Source organism: Gigantopelta aegis, chromosome 15 (genome assembly GCF_016097555.1).
Source record: "Gigantopelta aegis isolate Gae_Host chromosome 15, Gae_host_genome, whole genome shotgun sequence".
NCBI lineage: Eukaryota > Metazoa > Mollusca > Gastropoda > Neomphalida > Peltospiridae > Gigantopelta > Gigantopelta aegis.
Genome location: NC_054713.1, coordinates 42,130,777 through 42,153,526, shown reverse-complemented (window position 1 = coordinate 42,153,526; position 22,750 = coordinate 42,130,777). Strand labels below are relative to the sequence as shown.

General features: G+C 36.2%; 1 protein-coding gene across 1 annotated transcript in view; it reads right to left on the bottom strand.

Annotated features, from left to right (window-relative positions):
- Positions 1-1,218: 1,218 nt before the first annotated feature.
- Positions 1,219-22,750, bottom strand: part of LOC121390221 (chloride channel protein 2-like) — an 87,014-nt gene continuing 65,482 nt past the window's right edge. The window contains exons 18-25 of the mRNA XM_041521989.1: positions 16,836-16,969; positions 15,463-15,737; positions 12,187-12,310; positions 10,794-10,873; positions 9,657-9,695; positions 9,235-9,276; positions 7,934-8,125; positions 1,219-5,949 (exon numbers count right to left, since the gene is read on the bottom strand). Coding sequence (XP_041377923.1) covers positions 5,806-5,949; positions 7,934-8,125; positions 9,235-9,276; positions 9,657-9,695; positions 10,794-10,873; positions 12,187-12,310; positions 15,463-15,737; positions 16,836-16,969 — 1,030 coding nt within the window. The 3' untranslated portion in view covers positions 1,219-5,805. The remainder of the gene's footprint in view (positions 5,950-7,933; positions 8,126-9,234; positions 9,277-9,656; positions 9,696-10,793; positions 10,874-12,186; positions 12,311-15,462; positions 15,738-16,835; positions 16,970-22,750) is intronic.

Genomic DNA, 22,750 nt, shown 5'->3' with positions numbered 1-22,750 from the left:
CACAAAAGTAGTGTAAGTCAGTGGGGGAGGGGTGTGTAGTAGGCGTAGCTTATGTTTTTTCAGTTCATCGAGATATGAACAAACAAAAAAGTAAGCACCTCTGGACCAATCAAATTGCTGTAAAGTGTATATAGATGCAAAGAAAATTTAATTATATAAATATATCCATTAATTTCCATGATTTTTGGGTATATAATTTTACCCTCCAAACCCACTGGCAGAAAACCTGAATGTATGCACATACATTTTATATGAGCAAAAACAATTCAAAATTATACATATGCAATTTTTTACCCTTTTTACAATACATTCTATATTATATTTCATTGACATACAAATACATTCATTCTGTAATGAACAAACACACAATTGAGGGGTAAATATGAAAATCCTTTCTGGAAAAGAATTAAAAAGTAAGTTTTGTTTTATGACACCACTAGAGCACATTGATTTATTAATCATTGGCTATTGGATGTCAAACATGTGGTCATTTTGACATATAGTCTTAGAGAGGAAACCCGCTACATTTTTGCATTAGTAGCAAGGGATCTTTCATATGCAACATCCCACAGACAGGATAGCACATACCACAGCCTTTGATATACCAGTTGTAGTGCACTGACTAGAATGAGAAACAGCCCAATGAGTTAACAGACAGGGATTGATCATAAACTAACCGCGCATCAGGTGAATGCTTTACCACTGGGCTACGCCCTGCCCCTTCTAGGAAAAACAAGGCCGCCAGTTGCACTGATGTTTGTTTTGTTTTTAACTTGTCCATCAGAATAGTTTGGCGAGCTGACTAGAATTCACTGCACTCTACAGTAATATACACACAAAGGCCTTCATAAGTGGACCAAAAGGCACCTCTAGACTAAAAATGTACTTATTCACATTTTATGTCACTATCCCTACATTAAAGGGACAAACACTAGTTTTTGAAGACTAAGGCATATTTTCACTATTAGAGCCATTTATGATCACTCAAATCAAACGTTACTTATATTTTATTGTTTAGATTATCCATTTCCTTACAACCGAAGTGTTTCTGATCATCCTGGTGTTTCTAATACCACAAAATGCATTTTTCATATTTTTAAAAACGCACGTGCGTCTGAGAAGTAGCGGTGATGGAGTCGCGTTTTAGTTTATTTTTCAGGGTATTTCATCATCACAGACTTTTGTTTCACTCTGTTGTATCTAAATTTGATACAGGTTTGTAACTTAACCAAACTTATTGTCCATTTTTACGGCTTGAAACTAGAGTCTAGGTGAAAAATATGCCATAGTGTTTAAAAACTACGGTCTGTCCCTTTGAAGTGACTGAGCCTATTGCATATTTCTTACATATAGCATTCTAAAACCTTTCTGTTTCATTTTATAAAATATAACTAGCTACATTGATTTCTTACATATAGCATTCTAAAACCTTTCTGTTTCATTTTATAAAATATAAATAGCTACATTGATTTCTTACATATAGCATTCTAAAACCTTTCTGTTTCATTTTATAAAATATAACTAGCTACATTGATTTCTTACATATAGCATTCTAAAACCTTTCTCTTTCATTTTATAAAATATAACTAGCTACATTGATTTCTTACATATAGCATTCTAAAACCTTTCTCTTTCATTTTATAACAAATAACTAGCTACATTGATTTCTTACATATAGCATTCTAAAACCTTTCTGTTTCATTTTATAAAATATAACTAGCTACATTGATTTCTTACATATAGCATTCTAAAACCTTTCTGTTTCATTTTATAAAATATAACTAGCTACATTGATTTCTTACATATAGCATTCTAAAACCTTTCTGTTTCATTTTATAAAATATAAATAGCTACATTGATTTCTTACATATAGCATTCTAAAACCTTTCTGTTTCATTTTATAACAAATAAATAGCTACATTGATTTCTTACATATAGCATTCTAAAACCTTTCTGTTTCATTTTATAAAATATAAATAGCTACATTGATTTCTTACATATAGCATTCTAAAACCTTTCTGTTTCATTTTATAAAATATAACTAGCTACATTGATTTCTTACATATAGCATTCTAAAACCTTTCTGTTTCATTTTATAAAATATAAATAGCTACATTGATTTCTTACATATAGCATTCTAAAACCTTTCTGTTTCATTTTATAAAATATAAATAGCTACATTGATTTCTTACATATAGCATTCTAAAACCTTTCTGTTTCATTTTATAAAATATAACTAGCTACATTGATTTCTTACATATAGCATTCTAAAACCTTTCTGTTTCATTTTATAAAATATAACTAGCTACATTGATTTCTTACATATAGCATTCTAAAACCTTTCTGTTTCATTTTATAAAATATAAATAGCTACATTGATTTCTTACATATAGCATTCTAAAACCTTTCTGTTTCATTTTATAAAATATAAATAGCTACATTGATTTCTTACATATAGCATTCTAAAACCTTTCTGTTTCATTTTATAAAATATAACTAGCTACATTGATTTCTTACATATAGCATTCTAAAACCTTTCTCTTTCATTTTATAACAAATAACTAGCTACATTGATTTCTTACATATAGCATTCTAAAACCTTTCTGTTTCATTTTATAAAATATAACTAGCTACATTGATTTCTTACATATAGCATTCTAAAACCTTTCTCTTTCATTTTATAACAAATAACTAGCTACATTGATTTCTTACATATAGCATTCTAAAACCTTTCTGTTTCATTTTATAAAATATAAATAGCTACATTGATTTCTTACATATAGCATTCTAAAACCTTTCTGTTTCATTTTATAAAATATAAATAGCTACATTGATTTCTTACATATAGCATTCTAAAACCTTTCTGTTTCATTTTATAAAATATAAATAGCTACATTGATTTCTTACATATAGCATTCTAAAACCTTTCTGTTTCATTTTATAACAAATAAATAGCTACATTGATTTCTTTAGAGCATACAAGTCAGTGTTGACCATAAACACTGTACAATGTTGAATGGGAAAAATACACGTCTTTGATAGAACTACATAATTATTATATACATTTTTGTACATGGCACTTTAAAACATATCAGTTACATTCTCTTGCTTCTAAAAGGCCACATAAATCATAAATGTGAATGCATCAAGATATGGAGGCATTGAATTCTTCAAAGCTTACACACATTCCACTAAATGAATAAATGAATAAATGAATGAATGTTTAACGACACCCCAGCACATAAAATGTATCGGCTATTAGTTGTCGAACTATGTTAAATGCAACAGTAAATGAAAGACAATTGAATTAATACTTAATTAAGTATATGCACATGCATAATTATATACAGATAATGATATATCCGTACTGTCCTGGAACCATATATAAACAACTCATATATGTAACAATTAGGGCCTCCACGAGTCCAAAATATTGGATTCAAGTACTCGAGGGTCAAATTCGACCCAGACCCAGAGTACTCGACATTTACACTAGAAGATAATGAGACTAAGGAATAAAGTAAAATAGCATTAAGCATCTTAATTCCAGTGCTGAACATGGATGCAAAAATATGCCATTGTATTGCATTCCATGCAATCGACTTTTGTATTGCCTCCATATCTCAGCATTGTAATGTAACTGGTGGCAAGCTTATATATGGCAAAATTACTTATACAAAACAATATAATTAAATAAAAGTACTCTTCATCGCACAGGTACTAGAGTCCTGTGAACGGACTCAAGTCTTTCTAGACTGTCCATACCCGAGTACTGTATGATACAGATGTAACAGGGCTTACCTTGGCAGTCGTCAAACTCACCAATTGCAAATACATGTATAAAAAAAAAACTGGCAAATTTTATTTTAATTTGTTGAAAGAATTTCAAGTATTATTTGATATTTTGTAACAAAATAACTGGGTATCCAGAGCTATTCATGTTCTTCTTCACACAGAAGAAATCTTAACTCATGTCATTTCCAGATTACACAATAAATCTTGTTTCTGTAATAAACTGCAAATAAAAACAGATTTTAATATCTTATGTTTTCTCGGTTTCTTTTTTGAATTTCTACAAGTGTATTTATGTGTGCATTTCACTCATGTAATGTTGTTTGACAATACATTTTGTTTCTGTATTAAACTGCATGCAAAAACAGACTTTAATATCTTACGTTTTCCATGCTTCCATTTGAATTTCTTTCAGTATTTGTGCGTTTGAGTCTTGCATATGTAATGTTCTTTGACTTAGAAATATTAAGGTGCCTTTATTTTATTCCAACACTGTCTCTGTTTTTTATGTTTGAAGAGCTCCATGACCATTACATTTCAGTAATAAATATTGCTTAATCTGTATTTGTGTATCGTTTGACACCAACATAAGTAAATGGAAAGACAAAAAACTTCTTAACAAATCATCGTTTTAAGTCTGCAATGATCTTAAAACAGCAAAGAAAAAAGGCTGGCTGAAAATGGAATATAAAACTAAGATTTTTTCCTAGTTCAAATGTGGGGTTATTTTTAGTACCAATGCTGTTTCACTTTATGAGCAATATATATGTAATTGCATAGGAAAACAAAATGGCTGCTTAGCTGAAGGAATGTAATTCTTGACCTTTTCCAGAGCCTCATCTTGAATCCAACATGAATCACTGTACAAGAGCTGCATGTATAAAACACAGAAATTTTAACTCTTTATGTCTAGATCATCACAATCAATCATCGTAAGACACAGATGCTGCTCTGACAGTTCCATTTCACCAAAATGACTCTTGACCTTGACCTTTCCCACAGCCTCATTCTGAATCCACTTTAAGTAACATGATCACAATAAGAGAGCTATGCAACAAAGTTTAACTCTTTTTGTTCCACAGCTTCACAATGAATCATATTTTGGCATTCATGTTACTTGTTTCACAAAGCAATAGTTAACAAAATGGCTGCTAACCTTGACATTTGCCAGAAACTTGTACACCTTCTGTCCATAGCCTACACCAGTGCATACTAAAATATCCATAAGAAAATGAGTTAACTATGTTGTAGAGCTAATGTCAGTATTCTGTATAAAACAATGTTAACCCTTTATGATCCAGAGCTAATGTCGGTATTTTATCAATAACTCTTTATGTTCCATGGCTATTATCATTATTCTGTTGGAGCCCAAGAACATTAACACTTTATGTTATAAAGTGTCATACTGACAAAGAGCACAAGGACTGACTCTTAATAATCCACACTCTTAATGAATACAGTGGGGTTTTTTTTTAAATTGTACTGCTGTAATAATACTTTAGGCACCAAACTGATCTTCTATCAGAAACATGATCACAACAATTCACAAACATATATTTTTCTCGTTCCTATATTATGTCACCAAAGAAAGACTTGTGAGTAATAAACTTTGGTCCTTTTCCATAACTCAACGACTTTTAACTCTTTATGTTTCAGGTCTCCTATGACAACTATAGCTGATCGACAACTTTAACTTATTATGCTACAGGACCTGGTCTCCTATGAGTATTACTATTGCTCAATGACTTCAACTCTTTATGTTGCAGAACTACTGCTGCTCAACAACTTTTGACTCTTTATGGTCCAAATCTGAGTTCTGTTGCTAACAAACATTAACTCTTTTTATGTCATAGGTCTTCCATGAGTAATACCATTACTCCATGACTTTTAACTCTTTATCTTGCCGATCTCCTATGAAAACTATTACTGTTGCTCCATGACTTTAGCTCTTTATGTCACCGTCTCCAAATGAGAACTATTATTGTTCAAAGTCTTTAAGTGACAGTTCTCCTGCTACTGTTGTTTCATGTCGACCAGCCTGTACGGCCGTCTCTCTCTCGGGTCCTCCACCTGCAGCTCCGCGGGGTCGTCAATCGTGTCGTCATCACTCTCCTCCGCCACTTGCGCGTCCAGGTGACCTTGAACTGCGATTCGGAGCTGAAGTAATAAACAGAGATGATAATGACAAACAAATCTGGAAAATTTTGCCGAGTCAAGAAAAGTATAGGCCAACCTGGGGTTTTTAACTGGGGGAAAATAAAGCTGAGTTAAATAGCAGAGATAACATCTGAAGATTGTTTTGTTTAATGACACCACTAGAGCACATTGATTGATTAATTATTGGCTAATGGATGTCAAACATTTGCTAATTCTGACTCGTAGTCATCAGAGGAAACCCGCTACATTTTTCCATTAGCAGCAAGGGCTCTTTTATATGCAATTTTTTACAGACAGGATAGCACATACACCAGCCTTTGACCAACTGTGGTGCACTGGTTGGAATGAGAAAAAACTAATATTTAACCCGTGTGGTTTTTTGAATCTGCAATTGTACTACCTTATTAAGAGTGTTGCAAGATTTTCAGGTGAGAACAAAACAAAAGAAAGAATTTGTTTTTGTTTAATGACACCACTAGAGCACATCGAGTTATTAATCACTGGCTGTTGAATGTCAATCACTTGGTAATTCTGACACATAGTCTTCAGAACAAACCCGCTACATGTTTCTGTTAGCAGCAAGGGATCTTGTTATATACACTGTACCACAGATAGGACATCAAAAACCACAGCCCTTGATATACCAGTCATGCAAGATGAAGCATTTACAATTAACGTGTTCATCAGAGAGATGATGAAATGTCCAACAGCACATACCACGCCCTTTAATATAATCGATTATGAAATTCATAATCGTCCATGACACTGCTAGAACTCAACTGATCAATAGCACCAGTAGTTACGGGAACAGCAACACTGGAGAAAACTTAGATAATTTTGTTTTTTTAACATTTAACCTAACCTCTAACCTGTGACATGTTTATTGAACACTTAACCTGACCTCTAACCTTTGACACGTAGCTTGACCTCTAACCTGTGACACATTTATTGAACACTTAACCTGACCTCTAATCTGTGACATGTAACTCGACATCAAACCTGTGACATGTGTATTGAACACTTAACCTGACCTCTAACCTTTGACACGTAACTCAACCTCAAACCTATGGCATGTTTATTGAAAACTTAACCTGACCTCTAACCTTTGACAAGTAACTCGACCTCAAACCTGTGACACATTTATTGAACACTTAATCTGACCTCTAATCTGTGACATGTAACTCGACCTCAAACCTGAGACATGTTTATTGAACAATTAACCTGACCTCTAACCTGTGACATGTAACTCGATCTCTAACCTGTGACACATTTATTGTACACTTAACATGACCTCTAACCTGTGGCACTTTCACCCTATTACATGCTGGTCCAAATGTTCCCAACAGCAAGTTAGAGGTAATGTTAAGTTTTAAAGCAGACACAATACGCCACTTACGCCCGATGATCCTCACGAGTTTGTCGGTGTTAGTGACATACGCATGGTTCAGACTGAGCAAAGAAAAGAGAGAGTGGACTTTGAGTAGCGACGTTCGCTCCACCAGGTTAAGTTAAAAAACAGACACAATACATCACTTACTTCTTTCAGTCCAACGACTCCCACGAGTTTGCCTGTGTTGGTGACGTACGTGTGGTTCAGTCCGAGCAGAGAGAAGAGAGAGTGGACTTTGTGTAGTGACATTCGCTCCACCAGGTTAAGTTAAAAAGCAGACACAATACATCACTTACTTCTTTCAGTCCAATGACTCCCACGAGTTTGCCTGTGTTGGTGATGTACGCGTGGTTCAGTCCGAGCAGAGAGAAGAGAGAGTGGACTTTGTGTAGTCACGTTCGCTCCACCAGGTTAAGTTAAAAAGCAGACACAATACATCACTTACTTCTTTCAGTCCGATGACTCCCACGAATTTGCCTGTGTTGGTGACGTACGCGTGGTTCAGTCCGAGCAGAGAAAAGAGAGAGTGGACTTTGTGTAGTGACGTTCGCTCAACCAGGTTAAGTTAAAAAGCAGACACAATACATCACTTACTTCTTTCAGTCCGACGACTCCCACGAGTTTGCCTGTGTTGGTGACGTACGCGTGGTTCAGTCCGAGCAGAGAGAAGAGAGAGTGGACTTTGTGTAGTGACGTTCGCTCAACCAGTTGGAAGGGGGCAGGGTCGATCTGGACTCCCTCCCAGTCTATACCGTGCTGCAGCTGTTCCATCGCCCACACCTCTTGCTGTCAGACAAAAAATTTTTAATTATTTTGTAGTAATATTGTTTTTAACCATGTGTTAAGGGGAAGGAAGGAAGAAATGTTGGACAAATGGATATTTTAATTCTTTTGTAGTACTTTTTTTTTAAATTCATGTGTTAAGGGAAAGGAAGTAACGTTAGACATATGAATATTTAGTCCTTATGTAAAAAAAAAATTTAATTCACTTAAAGAGGAATATTTAATCATTTTGTAGTACTATTTGTTTTTGAATTCATGTGTTTAGGGGAAGGAATGAAGTAATGTTAGACAAATTAATATTTAGTCTTTTTGTAGTTCTATTTGTTTTAAAATTCACGTAAAGAGGAATGTTTGACAAAAGAATATATAATCATTTGGTAGTTCTATTTGTTTTAAAATTCACATGCTAAGAGGAAGGAAAGAAGTAATGTTAGACAATTGGATATTTAATTCTTTTGTAGTACTTCAAACAAAAAATCCATGTGCTATGGGGAAGGAATGGGTTTTTTAACGATGCACACTCAACACATTTTAATTATATGCATCTGACATACAGTTAAGGACCTCAGAGATAATTAGAGAGAAAATCTGCTGCTACTTCCCATTAGCAGTAGGGATCTTTTATATGCAGCATCCCACAGACAAGATAGTACATACCACAGCCTTTATTACATCAGTTGTGGAGCACTGGCTTGGGATAAGAAATAGCCCAGTGGGCCCACCGACGGTTAGACAAATGAATATTTAATCCTTTTGTTGTACTTATTTTAATTAATTCATGTGCTAAGGGGAGCTAAATATTACTCTTGTTGAACTAGTCTCAGGGGAGTGATAGGGAGCGTGATTGATAGCTCACCTGAAATGGCGATGTCTGGTTTAACAACACCTCTGGGCATTTTTACAACAGTTACATTTCAAAGCATTTTCCCCAGTATTTTTATAACTGTCGTATCCAAGCATTTGATTCATTTAGGTTCATACAAGATGACCACAAACTTCTTAATGATGCAAGTACAAAATTCAAACTACTTTAGTTTGTCACTGGGGACCATTTAACTGACTGTAACTGACTGTGACTGACAATAAAGATAATAAAGAGTCATGTAGTTTACCTGCTGTGGTGTGAGATTCTTTACTCTGACAGGGTCTGGTGGCTACAAATACAGATACACGATATATTAAAAGTACTTCACATAAAAAATACATAGACAAAACTACATATATGTGGTTTTCTGATTTCTGTATTCCACGAGTGTATTTCCTGCAGGAAACCCTGATGCCGCAGGCAGAGGGGTTTCCGGCAGGAAATACACTCGTGGAATACAGAAATCAGAAAACCACATATATGTAGTTTTGTATTTATTACATACCCTAAATTGGAAAAAAAATTCCAAATAATAATTTAGAAATTGTAACACTGTGTGAAATTCAAATTTAAAGAGTTATGTAGCCTTTATTCTAAATATTTTAAATTTATGCTGAAATGAAGTGAAAAATTAAGAAACATTGATGGAAAATGTAACAATTAACTTACCAGTTGTACTTTTTTGCATAAACTTTGCATACTTCCCTTCTGAAACAAAAATATACAACATTATGAATTATAACATTTTTTATTGTATGTAATATTTTTAGGGAACCTCCTATAAGTTTAATGACCCTAATAAATATTAAAAATTTATTAAAAAAAAAAATTATGAATAAAGATTGATTAATAGAAAATATCAATGCAAGAACTTATTTTATATTATAACCCCTACATGTTTGTTGACGTCATTTTTTGCGATGATTTCAACGAGTTTATTTACACTTCCTCCATCATCTTCTTCAAATTCCATATCATCAGTCATTGTAAACAAATATACCATTTAAAACATCTTCAACTTTCATTAAATAATAATGTTCAACGTGTTTTAAAGGAAGTATTTCAATTTATTTATTTTTTAAATACAACAAACGTGCACATTTTGACATTAATAACGGTACGAAAATGGAAGGAAATAGTTTATTTAATGACGCACTCAACACATTTTATTTACGGTTATATGGCGTCAGACATATTATGGTTAAGGACACACAGATATTGAGGGAGGAAACCCGCTGTCGCCTCTTCATGGGCTACTCTTTTCAATTAGCAGCAAGGGATCTTTTATATGCACCATCCCATAGACAGGATAGCACATATCACGGCCTTTGATGTACCAGTCGTGGCTGGAACAAGAAATAGCCCACTGGGCCCACTGACGGAGATCAATCCCAAACTGACCGTGCATCAAGCGAGCGCTTTATCACTGGGCTACGTCTACAAAAATGGAGACTTGTTTTTTCGCATTCTTTTTGATATTGTTAAAACAACTTAAATATAAACACCAGACAAAAAATCCACTGAATATGTTTGACTATTATTCTACGATGTTTTAACAATCAAAAAACAACAACACAGATAACTCCTATGAATGTTGACAAATATGTTCAAGACCACCACTAGTATCTTGACTGCAATTGAAAATGGATCTTTACAATAGTATTGCTCATCTCAACTAGTCACAACTGGGTGGAAAAGAGTAAAATTAAAAATGTATTACATCTGCCATGATGCAAGGGAGATAACTCATGGTCTTAGACCATAGAGGTGTTATCAGAGACACATGCATGCCTGTAACAATTATACCTGTAACACAAATGGCATATCCTCGACTATGCTTTCTTTCTTCTGGCGCGCCTTCTTTTTGTAAAATGTGTTCACATCAGCTAAAAAATAAAACACAATATTGTTCCAGTAGTCTGCGTTGTGAACCCTTGTGAACGATTTGATTGGTTTTCAAAAGACTGCTCAGAACTTTAATTTTATTTTAGTTATTTTACAACTGTGTATAATTGTACAAACACACATTATGTTGTAATGTGGTTAATTCTTTTGTCACATTCAACGATCTTGATTAACATAAATTGTAGACAATGAAAAAAAAATGTCTGCACAGCTATCATAAATGTATTTAATGTCACTGACGTTGCATCCACAGATGTCCATCTCAGTTAATGTTAAAGAAAACAAAATTCAACAAGAATTCTGTAGAATTAAATGTTTCATCTACCACTAACTTTTTCAGTGCACTGTGATGGGCACCACTATAAACCAAGGTTCACTGACCTAGGACTTGTAGTTCATGAGAAATGGATCTAAATGCAAAAGTTTACCACAAACATTAATGCAGTCGGGAAAATAATACCTATATCTAGCCTTTTTACATCGTAAAGGTGACACGAAAGCCCCTGGTAACCTGAACGATCATTTTGATGCCTGAAAATTATCTTTATCGTCTATCATCCTCTGCCTCTCATTCTCGTTATCTTAATAAAAAACCATGCCAATTTCTCCCATGATTTTGATGGGTTTCGATCCTATTCTGTCAAGTTTCCTTTGCCCGTCTTCTGAGCTGTCCACATCATCACCTACCTGCCTCAACTTCCTCCACGGAATAAAGGAAGAAATATTTTATTTAACGACGCACTCAACACATTTTATTTACGGTTATATGGTGTCGGACACATGGTTAAGGACCACATAAATATTGAGATAGGAAACCCGCTGTCGCCACTCATGGACTACACTTTTCGATTAGCAGCAAAGGATCTTTTATATGCACCATCCCAGAGACAGGATGGCACATACCACAGCCTTTGATGTACCAGTCGTGGTGCGCTGGCTGGAGCGAGAAATTTTCTCCACAGGTGCAGTCTCTGTGTACTTTCCTGCACCCACCTAGCATCCTCTTTTGCCACTGATAAAGCCAGTCTGACCCACTTCATGGCGGTAGACATCATAATTTCTATTTTTAATAACAATAGGTAAAATGTGAACTTGTTCAAGACATCATGTTCCAATTCATACAGGTGACGGTTCCATGATATGGATAAAAAATTCAGTCCATAGAGTGGTGCTGTCATGCACCATGTATATACATACGTTTGAGTTGTCGGGGACATATAGTGTCTTGCAAAACCCTATATTTCCCCGACAGGTCATTACGAGGGGATAATCATCTCCTCCACGTGACACTAACCTTTCAAGTCTCCCGTGCTAGCTCTACGTGGCAGTCCCTGTGATTTCTTCAGGATAGATTTGATGGGGAAGTGCAGCGTGTTGTAGTTTTCAGCACCAGACTCATTAATAGAATCGAAGGATGTCTGAAACACAGTCATTTGACATAAACAAAGAGGAAAGCGGAGCTCAAACTAAAGAATGTCTCCCACGGCAATTTAAACAAAAAATTGCCATGGGTGAAACGGACCAACGACGGCAATTTTGAGCCTGCTTATGGCAAATTTGTTAAAAGTGACTTTTGCAGAAAATAAACATGACTGAAAGGCTATTTTGCTGTATGCAGACATATTTCAAATGTGCAAATGTTAAATATTGGCAGATAATGTATACCAGGTGTATACATTTTGCCATTATTGGGGAGTTTTATCAACAGCACAAAAGTTCTGTCGGTGATGGTCTCTACCTATGACAATTTATGTCTCAACAACAGCAACTGTCATCAGTGCTGTCATTAAGTTCAAGCCCTGGGAAAGGAATATTTATTATTATACTCAATAACAAAAGAAACATCCACATTATTAGTATTTTTAATTTTAATATATTATTCACACTGAATCCAGTTATTTTTGCATCTATTAAAATTAACAATATTTTGTGAAGGTTTTAGACTAATTTTGAGAGCCAACAATGTACATATTGCATTCATTTTAGGAAGACTTTTGTTTTTAATTAAAATATTTTTTCTTGTTCAGTATATACCTGTATTTCTCACATAACAGAGTATTATTTTTTTCTGATGAGGGCAGAAACACAGGCAGAGACAGAGCTAAAATACTGAACTGGAGAAAACTTGAGATGTTTTCTTTTTTATGAATACCTGTTCTCAAAACTAATGCATATTCCCCTAAGGATAATAGTCTGGTTCGAACATCCCAACAGCCTAAATGAGGATGGTGTAAGATTCTTCTACTGCGTCTTCCTTTCTGTACTGGTTATGTGACTGTAACTTCCTTCTTTTTCTTTCACTCTTGTGGTTCTGGACCCATATTCACAAAACATTAAGTCTAGTTTTGCATGTAAACGTAAATCTACTACTGAAGACCTACATGTATTCACGAAACAACGTAAAGTTAGACATAAATAAAAGAGTGCCTCTGATTACAACTAACACTGCACATAAGTCGTGTACATATAATAACTCAAGAACGATCGCTGTTATTTACTATTATTTGCAGAAAATGGCAGCATTTCCAATAATTGAAGCAGTTTGTGATGGCGAACGCCCACGGACTGAAAGACCATCTTTGAGAATAAGGTGCTTCTTGCACGTAAACGTAAATCCACAGCAGGCGTAAGTGTTAGTTGTAGATGTAAGTTTAAACCTTTTTATGAATATAGGTCCAGACGTCTTTCCTTTTTGCTCTGTCTTAATCTAAACCATCTGTCATTTTTTCCTTGGTTTAAGTGAGTTCCTTCACCTGGACCCATATTTTTGAAGCCATCTTTTGAAATTGTATAACCATCATAGGTTGTGACGTCACTACAGTACACACCAGTCCTTGGTTTTTGAAAATTATAGGTGAGTGGAAAATCGCACACCTCAATATGCTAAGGCGAGTGAAAAATCAATAAAATAAATAAAATAGGCAGTGTAGCTCTGACTGGATTTTGACTGGTACGTCTACCAACTGGTTTATTAAACCAGTATTTCCCAATTTGTTCAACAAAGAGAAATACCAGTTTAACGACTGCATGGAATCCACTGCCATATTTTTAATTTTTATTGACCGGCTTTGGTGGCGTCATGGTTAGGCTGGTAGGTACTGGGTTCGGATCCCAGTCGAGGCATGGGATTTTTAATCCAGATACCGACTCCAAACCCTGAGTGAGTGCTCCGCAAGGCTCAATGGATAGGTGTAAACCACTTGCAACTGGTTCAACAAAGGCCATGGTTTGTGCTATCCTGCCTGTGAGAAGCGCAAATAAAAGATCCCTTGCTGCCTGTCATAAAAGAGTAGCTTATGTGGCGACAGCGGGTTTCCTCCAAAAATTAGTGTCAGAATAAATATGTTTGACGTCCAATAGCCGATGATAAGATGAAAAATCAATGTGCTCTAGTGGCATCGTTAAATAAAACAAACTTTACTTTTTTAAATTTTTATTGTTTTAATAAAAGGACCTTCCTATCAGCTAAATGAGCTATGAAAATTGTTGATTTTTGTAAACAGTGGAAATAAATATACCCATCTATTTTATGTGCGCCGTTTTTTTCATCACACTCGTCAGATTGAAATTATGTGCACTGTACGAGCACGATCACACCCACGCACCTTAAAATGCAAGGTCTGACATACCATAATGATGTCATAGCTTACGATAGTTTTACGAATTCGTAGGCTAAGATTGCTTCAGAAATATGGGCCCTGGTCAAGAAACTCAATTAAATCAAGAAAAAAAGACAAATGGTTTACAGGGTTCGTAGCGGTCTTTAAATTCCTTAAAAATCTTTGAATTTGAAAAAATTACATTTAAGTCTTTGAAAGTCTTTGAATTGTAATAAAATTCTTTAAAAGTCTTTAAATTCTCACAAATCATAGCCAAAGCAATGATATCTTTTACAACTGCGTGCACTTGCTATTTTCCAGTTACAAGGTTTAATATGCCAACGACAGCAATGTAAACAAACTAATTTGGTATTTTTATCGCATTCTATTGTCTTTCACCGCTGTGTAAAAAAGCCTTTGAAAATCTTTGAAAATGGCAGGTAAAAGTCTTTGAATTTGTTTGGTCTATAGAGATTATTATACAAGCTTGTGTGTTGTACTGATTTTACGAAACAAGTGTCAGCATTTTTTTAGTGCCCAAGCAAGAGCGAGGGTAATACATGAATTCTGACACGAGTTTCGTAAAATCAGTACGATTCACACGTGAGTGTAATAATTTCTTTATTATCCATATTATTATTGTTGTTTTCTTTATGAATAACAAGACCCAACTCAAAATGTTTTAGCCACAACTAGAAGGAGACGATGAAATGACATCATATTTCAAATGCACAGTCTGAGCTTGGACTGGGGAAGCAATGTCATGTTATGATGTCGCTTCCCAAAATTACATCATTACACTTGTTAATACACGTGTGCTTCGTATGATTATTATTAACTCGGTTATGTTGAACGATATGGCTAATAATTAAGGCTATGAACCCTGATTTAGATTAAGATAAAAGCAACTACTATCGTCATGGGAATATGCATTTGTATGAGGTCAGGTGAAGTTGAAAAGAATAACTAACTGTATTAAGCATGTTTCCGAGTTCGATTTCCACCACCGGGGGCGGAGCCTCATCCACTTTGGTGACGAGAAACCTGGGTTTGGCAACGAGTCGATCTTGTGGCGGGGACACAGTGGGTGGGGACTGCGTGGAGGGCGTCGACCCGCTCGACGAATCCCCATCTTCGTTGATAAAATGCACGTTGTCAACGACAACCTTCTGGTCATGACTCAGACGGATGAAGAGAAGTCGCTCCAGCTCATAGCGCTGTATGGAGCCGAGGAGAATCATTGAGTCTAGGAGAGAAAAACATTGAATGGATGGATGGATGGATGGATGGATGGATGGATGGATGAAAGCATGTATATTTAATGACACTCCAACACAAAAATACATAGGTTATTAGGTGTCAAAAATGGTAAAAATATGAATGAATAATTAATTATCAACATCAATATAAAAATAAAACACATAAGGAAGAAGAAGCAGGAAATGTTTTATTTAACGACGTACTCAACACATTTTATTTACGGTTATATGGCGTCAGACATATGGTTAAGGACCACACAGATATTGAGAGAGGAAACCCGCTGTCGCCACTTCATGGGCTACTCTTTTAGATTAGCAGCAAGGGATCTTTAATATGCACCATCCCACAGACAGAATAGTACATACCACTGCCTTAGTTACACCAGTTGTGAAGCACTGGCTAGAATGAGAAATAGCCCAATAAGTCCACCGACGGGGATTGATCCTAGATTGATCGCACATCAGATAAGCGTTTTATTTAGGATGTCTAGAACAACTTACATGTACATCTCTAAAGACAAAGGGACGTAAGCCAGTGGTAAAGCACTCACCTGATATGCGATTGGTCTGGCATCAATCCCCATCAGTGAGCCCATTGGGCTATTTCTCGTTCTTGCTAGTTGACCATGACTGGTATATTAAAGGTTGTGGTATGTGTTATCCTGTCTGTGGGATGATGCATATAAAAGATATGTTGCTACTACGGAAAAAATATAGGTTTCCTCTCAAAGACTATTTCAGACTAGACAATGATTAATAAATTAATGTGCTCTTGTGTTGTCGTTAAACAAAACAAACTTTAACTTTTCTTTTAACTGAAAGGGCCATCCATAAAGTCGAGTGGATATGATCTGAAGTATACGATAAACACAAGAGTTGATTGTACATACCTGCCGAGTCGACGAGTGGATATGATCTGAAGTATACGATAAACACAAGAGTTGATTGTACATACCTGCCGAGTCGATGAGTGGATATGATCTGAAGTATACGATAAACACAAGAGTTGATTGTACATACCTGCCGAGTCAACGAGTGGATATGATCTGAAGTATACGATAAACACAAGAGTTGATTGTACATACCTGCCGAGTCGACGAGTGGATATGATCTGAAGTATGTGTTGGCCATTAGATCCTGCAGGTCTCCATATGTGGACGAGAATGAGATGAACTGGACTCTGTTTATCATGAAGTCCTCCACAAACACGTTCCACATGCTGCAACAAAGGAAAGGAATGTTCAACGACACCTCAGCACATTGTAAACTACGGCTACATGTATATGGTGTGGTTGTTTCAACACTTGGTTGAGAGTGAACGAGGAAAAGAAAGGAATGTTTGTTGAACGACACCTCAGCACATTTTAAACTACGACTATAAGGATTTTAACACACAAATATGTCAACACTTGGTTGACAGTGAAAGAGGAAAAGAAAGGAATATTTAACGACACCTCAGCACATTTTAAGCTACGACTATAAGGATTTTAACACATGAATATGTCAACACTTGGTCGATAGTGAAAGAGGAAAAGAAAGGAATGTTTGTTTAATGACACACCTCAGCACATTTTAAACTACGACTTTGGTGTACACATTTGATCGAGAGTGAAATAGGAAAAGAAACAACACCTTAGTATATTTTACCATTCTGCAACTATTTGGTGTTTAAAATATGGTTATTTCAACACTTCATCGAGAATGAAAAAGGAAATGAAACGACACCTCAGTACATTTTAAAGTTATGTGACAATTTGGTATTTAACATATGGTTATTTCAACACTTCATCGAGAATGAAAGAGGAAATAAAACGAAACCTCTGGATATTTTAAAGTTCTGCGACTATTTCTTATTTAACACATGGAATATGTCAACACTTGGTCATGAGAGAGAGAATGAATGAATTAATTAATGTTTAATGAACCCCAGCAAGAAAAATACATTGGCTGTTGGGTGCCAAACTACGGTAAATGCAAAACATTAAGAGAGAGAAGAAACCTGATGCTTCCACATATTGTTGATGTTTGTTTAGTTTAACGACACCTTCTGACAGTTAAAGTTTGTTTTGTTTAATGACACTACTAGAGCATATCCATTATCATTAATTCATCATAAGCCACTGGATGTCAAATATTTTATAATTCTAATACATTTTCTTCAGAGGAAACCAGCTACATTTTCCCCATTAGCAGCAAGGTATCGTTTATATAACTTGTCCCAAAGACAACAGCAGATACAGAAAGCTGTATACATTTTTAAAGTTTGTTTTGTTTAACAACACCACTAGAGCACATTAGCACAGCCTTCAGAGGAAACCTGCTATATTTTCCCATACTCAGGGCTTCTAGAATATGGTAGCCCCACTCACATGGCTAGTGATATTCAATGTTGGGCTAGTAAATAACTACTATTGCAATGCCCGACAGCTAGTGAAAACAAAAATTGTCAAATGTTGCAGTTAAGTCTTAAGTCTATCCAATGTTAGTGTTTTAAGCTCTATCTCTCTCTTTAGGTGACATATCTGATTACTACTATTATTTAGTGAAATAGCATTAACTGAAAGTACAATAGGGCTAGTGAATTTCAAATCGTGGCTAGTAAATGTTTTAAATCACTGATCCCATGGATAGTGGATTAAAAACATTTTCTATAAGCCCTGCATACTGATGTTATGAAAGCATATTTGTGCAGGAATTAAGAGTTTTATGGGCATACAGGTATAACATGCCTCTGTAGCACAAAACAATCATTAACTAAGTGGCTAAATTAGAGTACAAAGCCAGATTTACATGTATATTGTCAAGAAAAGTACATGCTAAACAAATTGTCAGCTCTCAAACAAATTTTGAAATGGACATTTTACTTCATTAATTGGTTGTTAATTCATTCATTATTTTTTGACAATGGGGCAAAATGCTAAATGAATGTTAAAGTTACTTTTGTTTTGTTTAATCATGTCAAACGTTTGGTAATTCTGACAAGTCATCAGAGCAATCTGTTAAATTTTTCCATTAACAGCAAGGGATCTTTTGAATACACTTTCCCATAGATAGGACAGCATATACCACACCTTTTGATATACCAGTCATGCTAGACGAAGCACTTCAACATTAACACCGATTATATCACATACATGATGACCAAACAAGGTGCAATAAAATAAAAACAGTTCTTAAACATGCTAATTAGCTTTCTAGCAGCTTTATTATGATTTGAATGGTATTAAAATCCAAAAGTATGTTTGTGAATGCCTGTATACCTGTAGTATAATTGGTTCTTATGGTTTAATATACAGTAATATCAATCACAGGCAACTGATAAAATGATGAATTAAATGAAGGAAGGAAATGTTTTATTTAACGATGCACTCAACACATTGTATTTACAGTTATATGCGTCAGACATATGGTTAAGGACCATACACATATTGAGAGAGGAAACCCACTGTCGCCACTTCATGAGTTACTCTTTTTCAATTTGCAGCAAGGGATCTTTTATATGCACCATCCCACAGACAGGATAGTACATACCATGGCCTCTGTTACATCAGTTGTGGAGCACTGGCTGGAACAAGAAATAGCCCAATGCGCCCACCAACAGGGATCGATCCCACACTGACCATGCATCGAGTGAGCCCCTTACCACAAGGCTACATCCCGTCCGCCACAGGCAATTGATAAAATGATGAATTACAACACACATGGATACTTTTATGTAAGAATTGTTTGTAATTTCTGGGTGAATTTATCATTTTATACATGTATAATGGTCACAAATTGTAACCTCCACACTATGTGATTTTATAAAATATTTTACTGTTATACACTGATAATATCACAAATAACGACAAACAATTTTTATAATTACAAACAACACATTACACATAAATCTGTTTTATGTAATGATGTCCCATTTGACGTTATGACATCATTTTCTGAGGATTATCGAGGGATAACATTCAGGGTTTTTACTGACGTCATCCAATCAGAATACAGTAAATCCTGTATATATACATCGTGAACTCACCGATGAGCAAATAAGTAAATATTATACAAAGACTTAGTGTAATTACAACATGCAGAAGAAGACATAAAATAAAATAAAAAATATGAAATGAATACCTGTAAACTACAGAAAACTGAATCGAAATATTTTTAAGGAGGCTCACCCCAAATGAGTTGTGTTCGGTCAGTTTAGAACAGCCCGCCTAGATCTAAAAAAGCTGATTTAGGCAAGCTATTTTCAACCCACAAGCATATAGTAAATCACATACAAAGTTCGTTTTGCTTAATAACACCACTAGAGCACATTGATTTATTAATTCATCGGTTATTGGATGTCAAATATTTGGTAATTGTGACATATAGTCTTAGAGAGGAAACCAGCTACATGTTTCCATTAGTAGCAAGGGATCTTTTATAGGCACCATCGCACAGACTAGATAGCAGATACTATGGCCTTTGATGTACCAGTTGTGGTGCACTGGCTGGAACGAGAAATAGCCCAGTGGGCCCACCAACAGGGGATCGATCTTAGACCGACTGCACATCAGGCCTTCGCTTTAGCACTGGGCTATGTTCCATCCCATATCATACACTAGTGCAATAGGATCGGTCTATGTTCCACCCCATATCATACACTAGTGCAATAGGATCGGTCTATGTTCCACCCCATATCATACACTAGTGCAATAGGATCGGTCTATGTTCCACCCCATATCATACACTAGTGCAATAGGATCGGTCTATGTTCCACCCCATATCATACACTAGTGCAATAGGATCGGTCTATGTTCCACCCCATATCATACACTAGTGCAATAGGATCGGTCTATGTTCCACCCCATATCATACACTAGTGCAATAGGATCGGTCTATGTTCCACCCCATATCATACACTAGTGCAATAGGATCGGTCTATGTTCCACCCCATATCATACACTAGTGCAATAGGATCGGTCTAGGTTCCACTCCATATCATACACTAGTGCAATAGGATCTGTCTATGTTCCATCCCATATCATACACTAGTGCAATAGGATCGGTCTATGTTCCACCCCATATCATACACTAGTGCAATAGGATCGGTCTCTGTTCCACCCCATATCATACACTAGTGAAATAGGATCGGTCTATGTTCCACCCCATATCATACACTAGTGCAATAGGATCGGTCTATGTTCCACCCCATATCATACACTAGTGAAATAGGATCGGTCTATGTTCCACCCCATATCATACACTAGTGAAATAGGATCGGTCTATGTTCCACCCCATATCATACACTAGTGCAATAGGATCGGTCTATGTTCCACCCCATATCATACACTAGTGCAATAGGATCGGTCTATGTTCCACCCCATATCATACACTAGTGCAATAGGATCGGTCTCTGTTCCACCCCATATCATACACTAGTGAAATAGGATCGGTCTATGTTCCACCCCATATCATACACTAGTGCAATAGGATCGGTCTATGTTCCATCCCATATCATACACTAGTGCAATAGGACCGGTCTATGTTCCATCCCATATCATACACTAGTGCAATAGGACCGGTCTATGTTCCACCCCATATCATACACTAGTGCAATAGGATCGGTCTATGTTCCATCCCGTATCATACACTAGTGCAATAGGATCGGTCTCTGTTCCACCCCATATCATACACTAGTGCAATAGGATCGGTCTATGTTCCATCCCGTATCATACACTAGTGCAATAGGATCGGTCTACGTTCCACCCCATATCATACACTAGTGCAATAGGATCGGTCTACGTTCCATCCCATATCATACACTAGTGCAATAGGATCGGTCTACGTTCCACCCCATATCATACACTAGTGCAATAGGATCGGTCTAGGTTCCACCCCATATCATACACTAGTGCAATAGGACCGGTCTATGTTCCATCCCGTATCATACACTAGTGCAATAGGACCGGTCTATGTTCCACCCCATATCATATCATACACTAGTGCAATAGGATCGGTCTATGTTCCACCCCATATCATACACTAGTGCAATAGGATCGGTCTATGTTCCACCCCATATCATACACTAGTGCAATAGGATCGGTCTATGTTCCACCCCATATCATACACTAGTGCAATAGGATCGGTCTATGTTCCACCCCATATCATACACTAGTGCAATAGGATCGGTCTATGTTCCACCCCATATCATACACTAGTGCAATAGGATCGGTCTATGTTCCACCCCGTATCATACACTAGTGCAATAGGATCGGTCTATGTTCCACCCCGTATCATACACTAGTGCAATAGGATCGGTCTATGTTCCATCCCGTATCATACACTAGTGCAATAGGATCGGTCTATGTTCCATCTCATATCATACACTAGTGCAATAGGACCGGTCTATGTTCCATCCCGTATCATACACTAGTGCAATAGGATCGGTCTATGTTCCACCCCATATCATACACTAGTGCAATAGGATCGGTCTAGGTTCTATTCCATATCATACACTAGTGCAATAGGACCGGTCTATGTTCCACCCCATATCATACACTAGTGCAATAGGACCGGTCTATGTTCCATCCCATATCATACACTAGTGCAATAGGATCGGTCTATGTTCCATCCCGTATCATACACTAGTGCAATAGGATCGGTCTATGTTCCATCTCATATCATACACTAGTGCAATAGGACCGGTCTATGTTCCATCCCGTATCATACACTAGTGCAATAGGATCGGTCTATGTTCCACCCCATATCATACACTAGTGCAATAGGATCGGTCTAGGTTCCACTCCATATCATACACTAGTGCAATAGGATCGGTCTATATTCCATCCCGTATCATACACTAGTGCAATAGGATCGGTCTATGTTCCACTCCATATCATACACTAGTGCTATAGGATCGGTCTATGTTCCATCCCATATCATACACTAGTGCAATAGGATCGGTCTATGTTCCACTCCATATCATACACTAGTGCAATAGGATCGGTCTCTGTTCCACCCC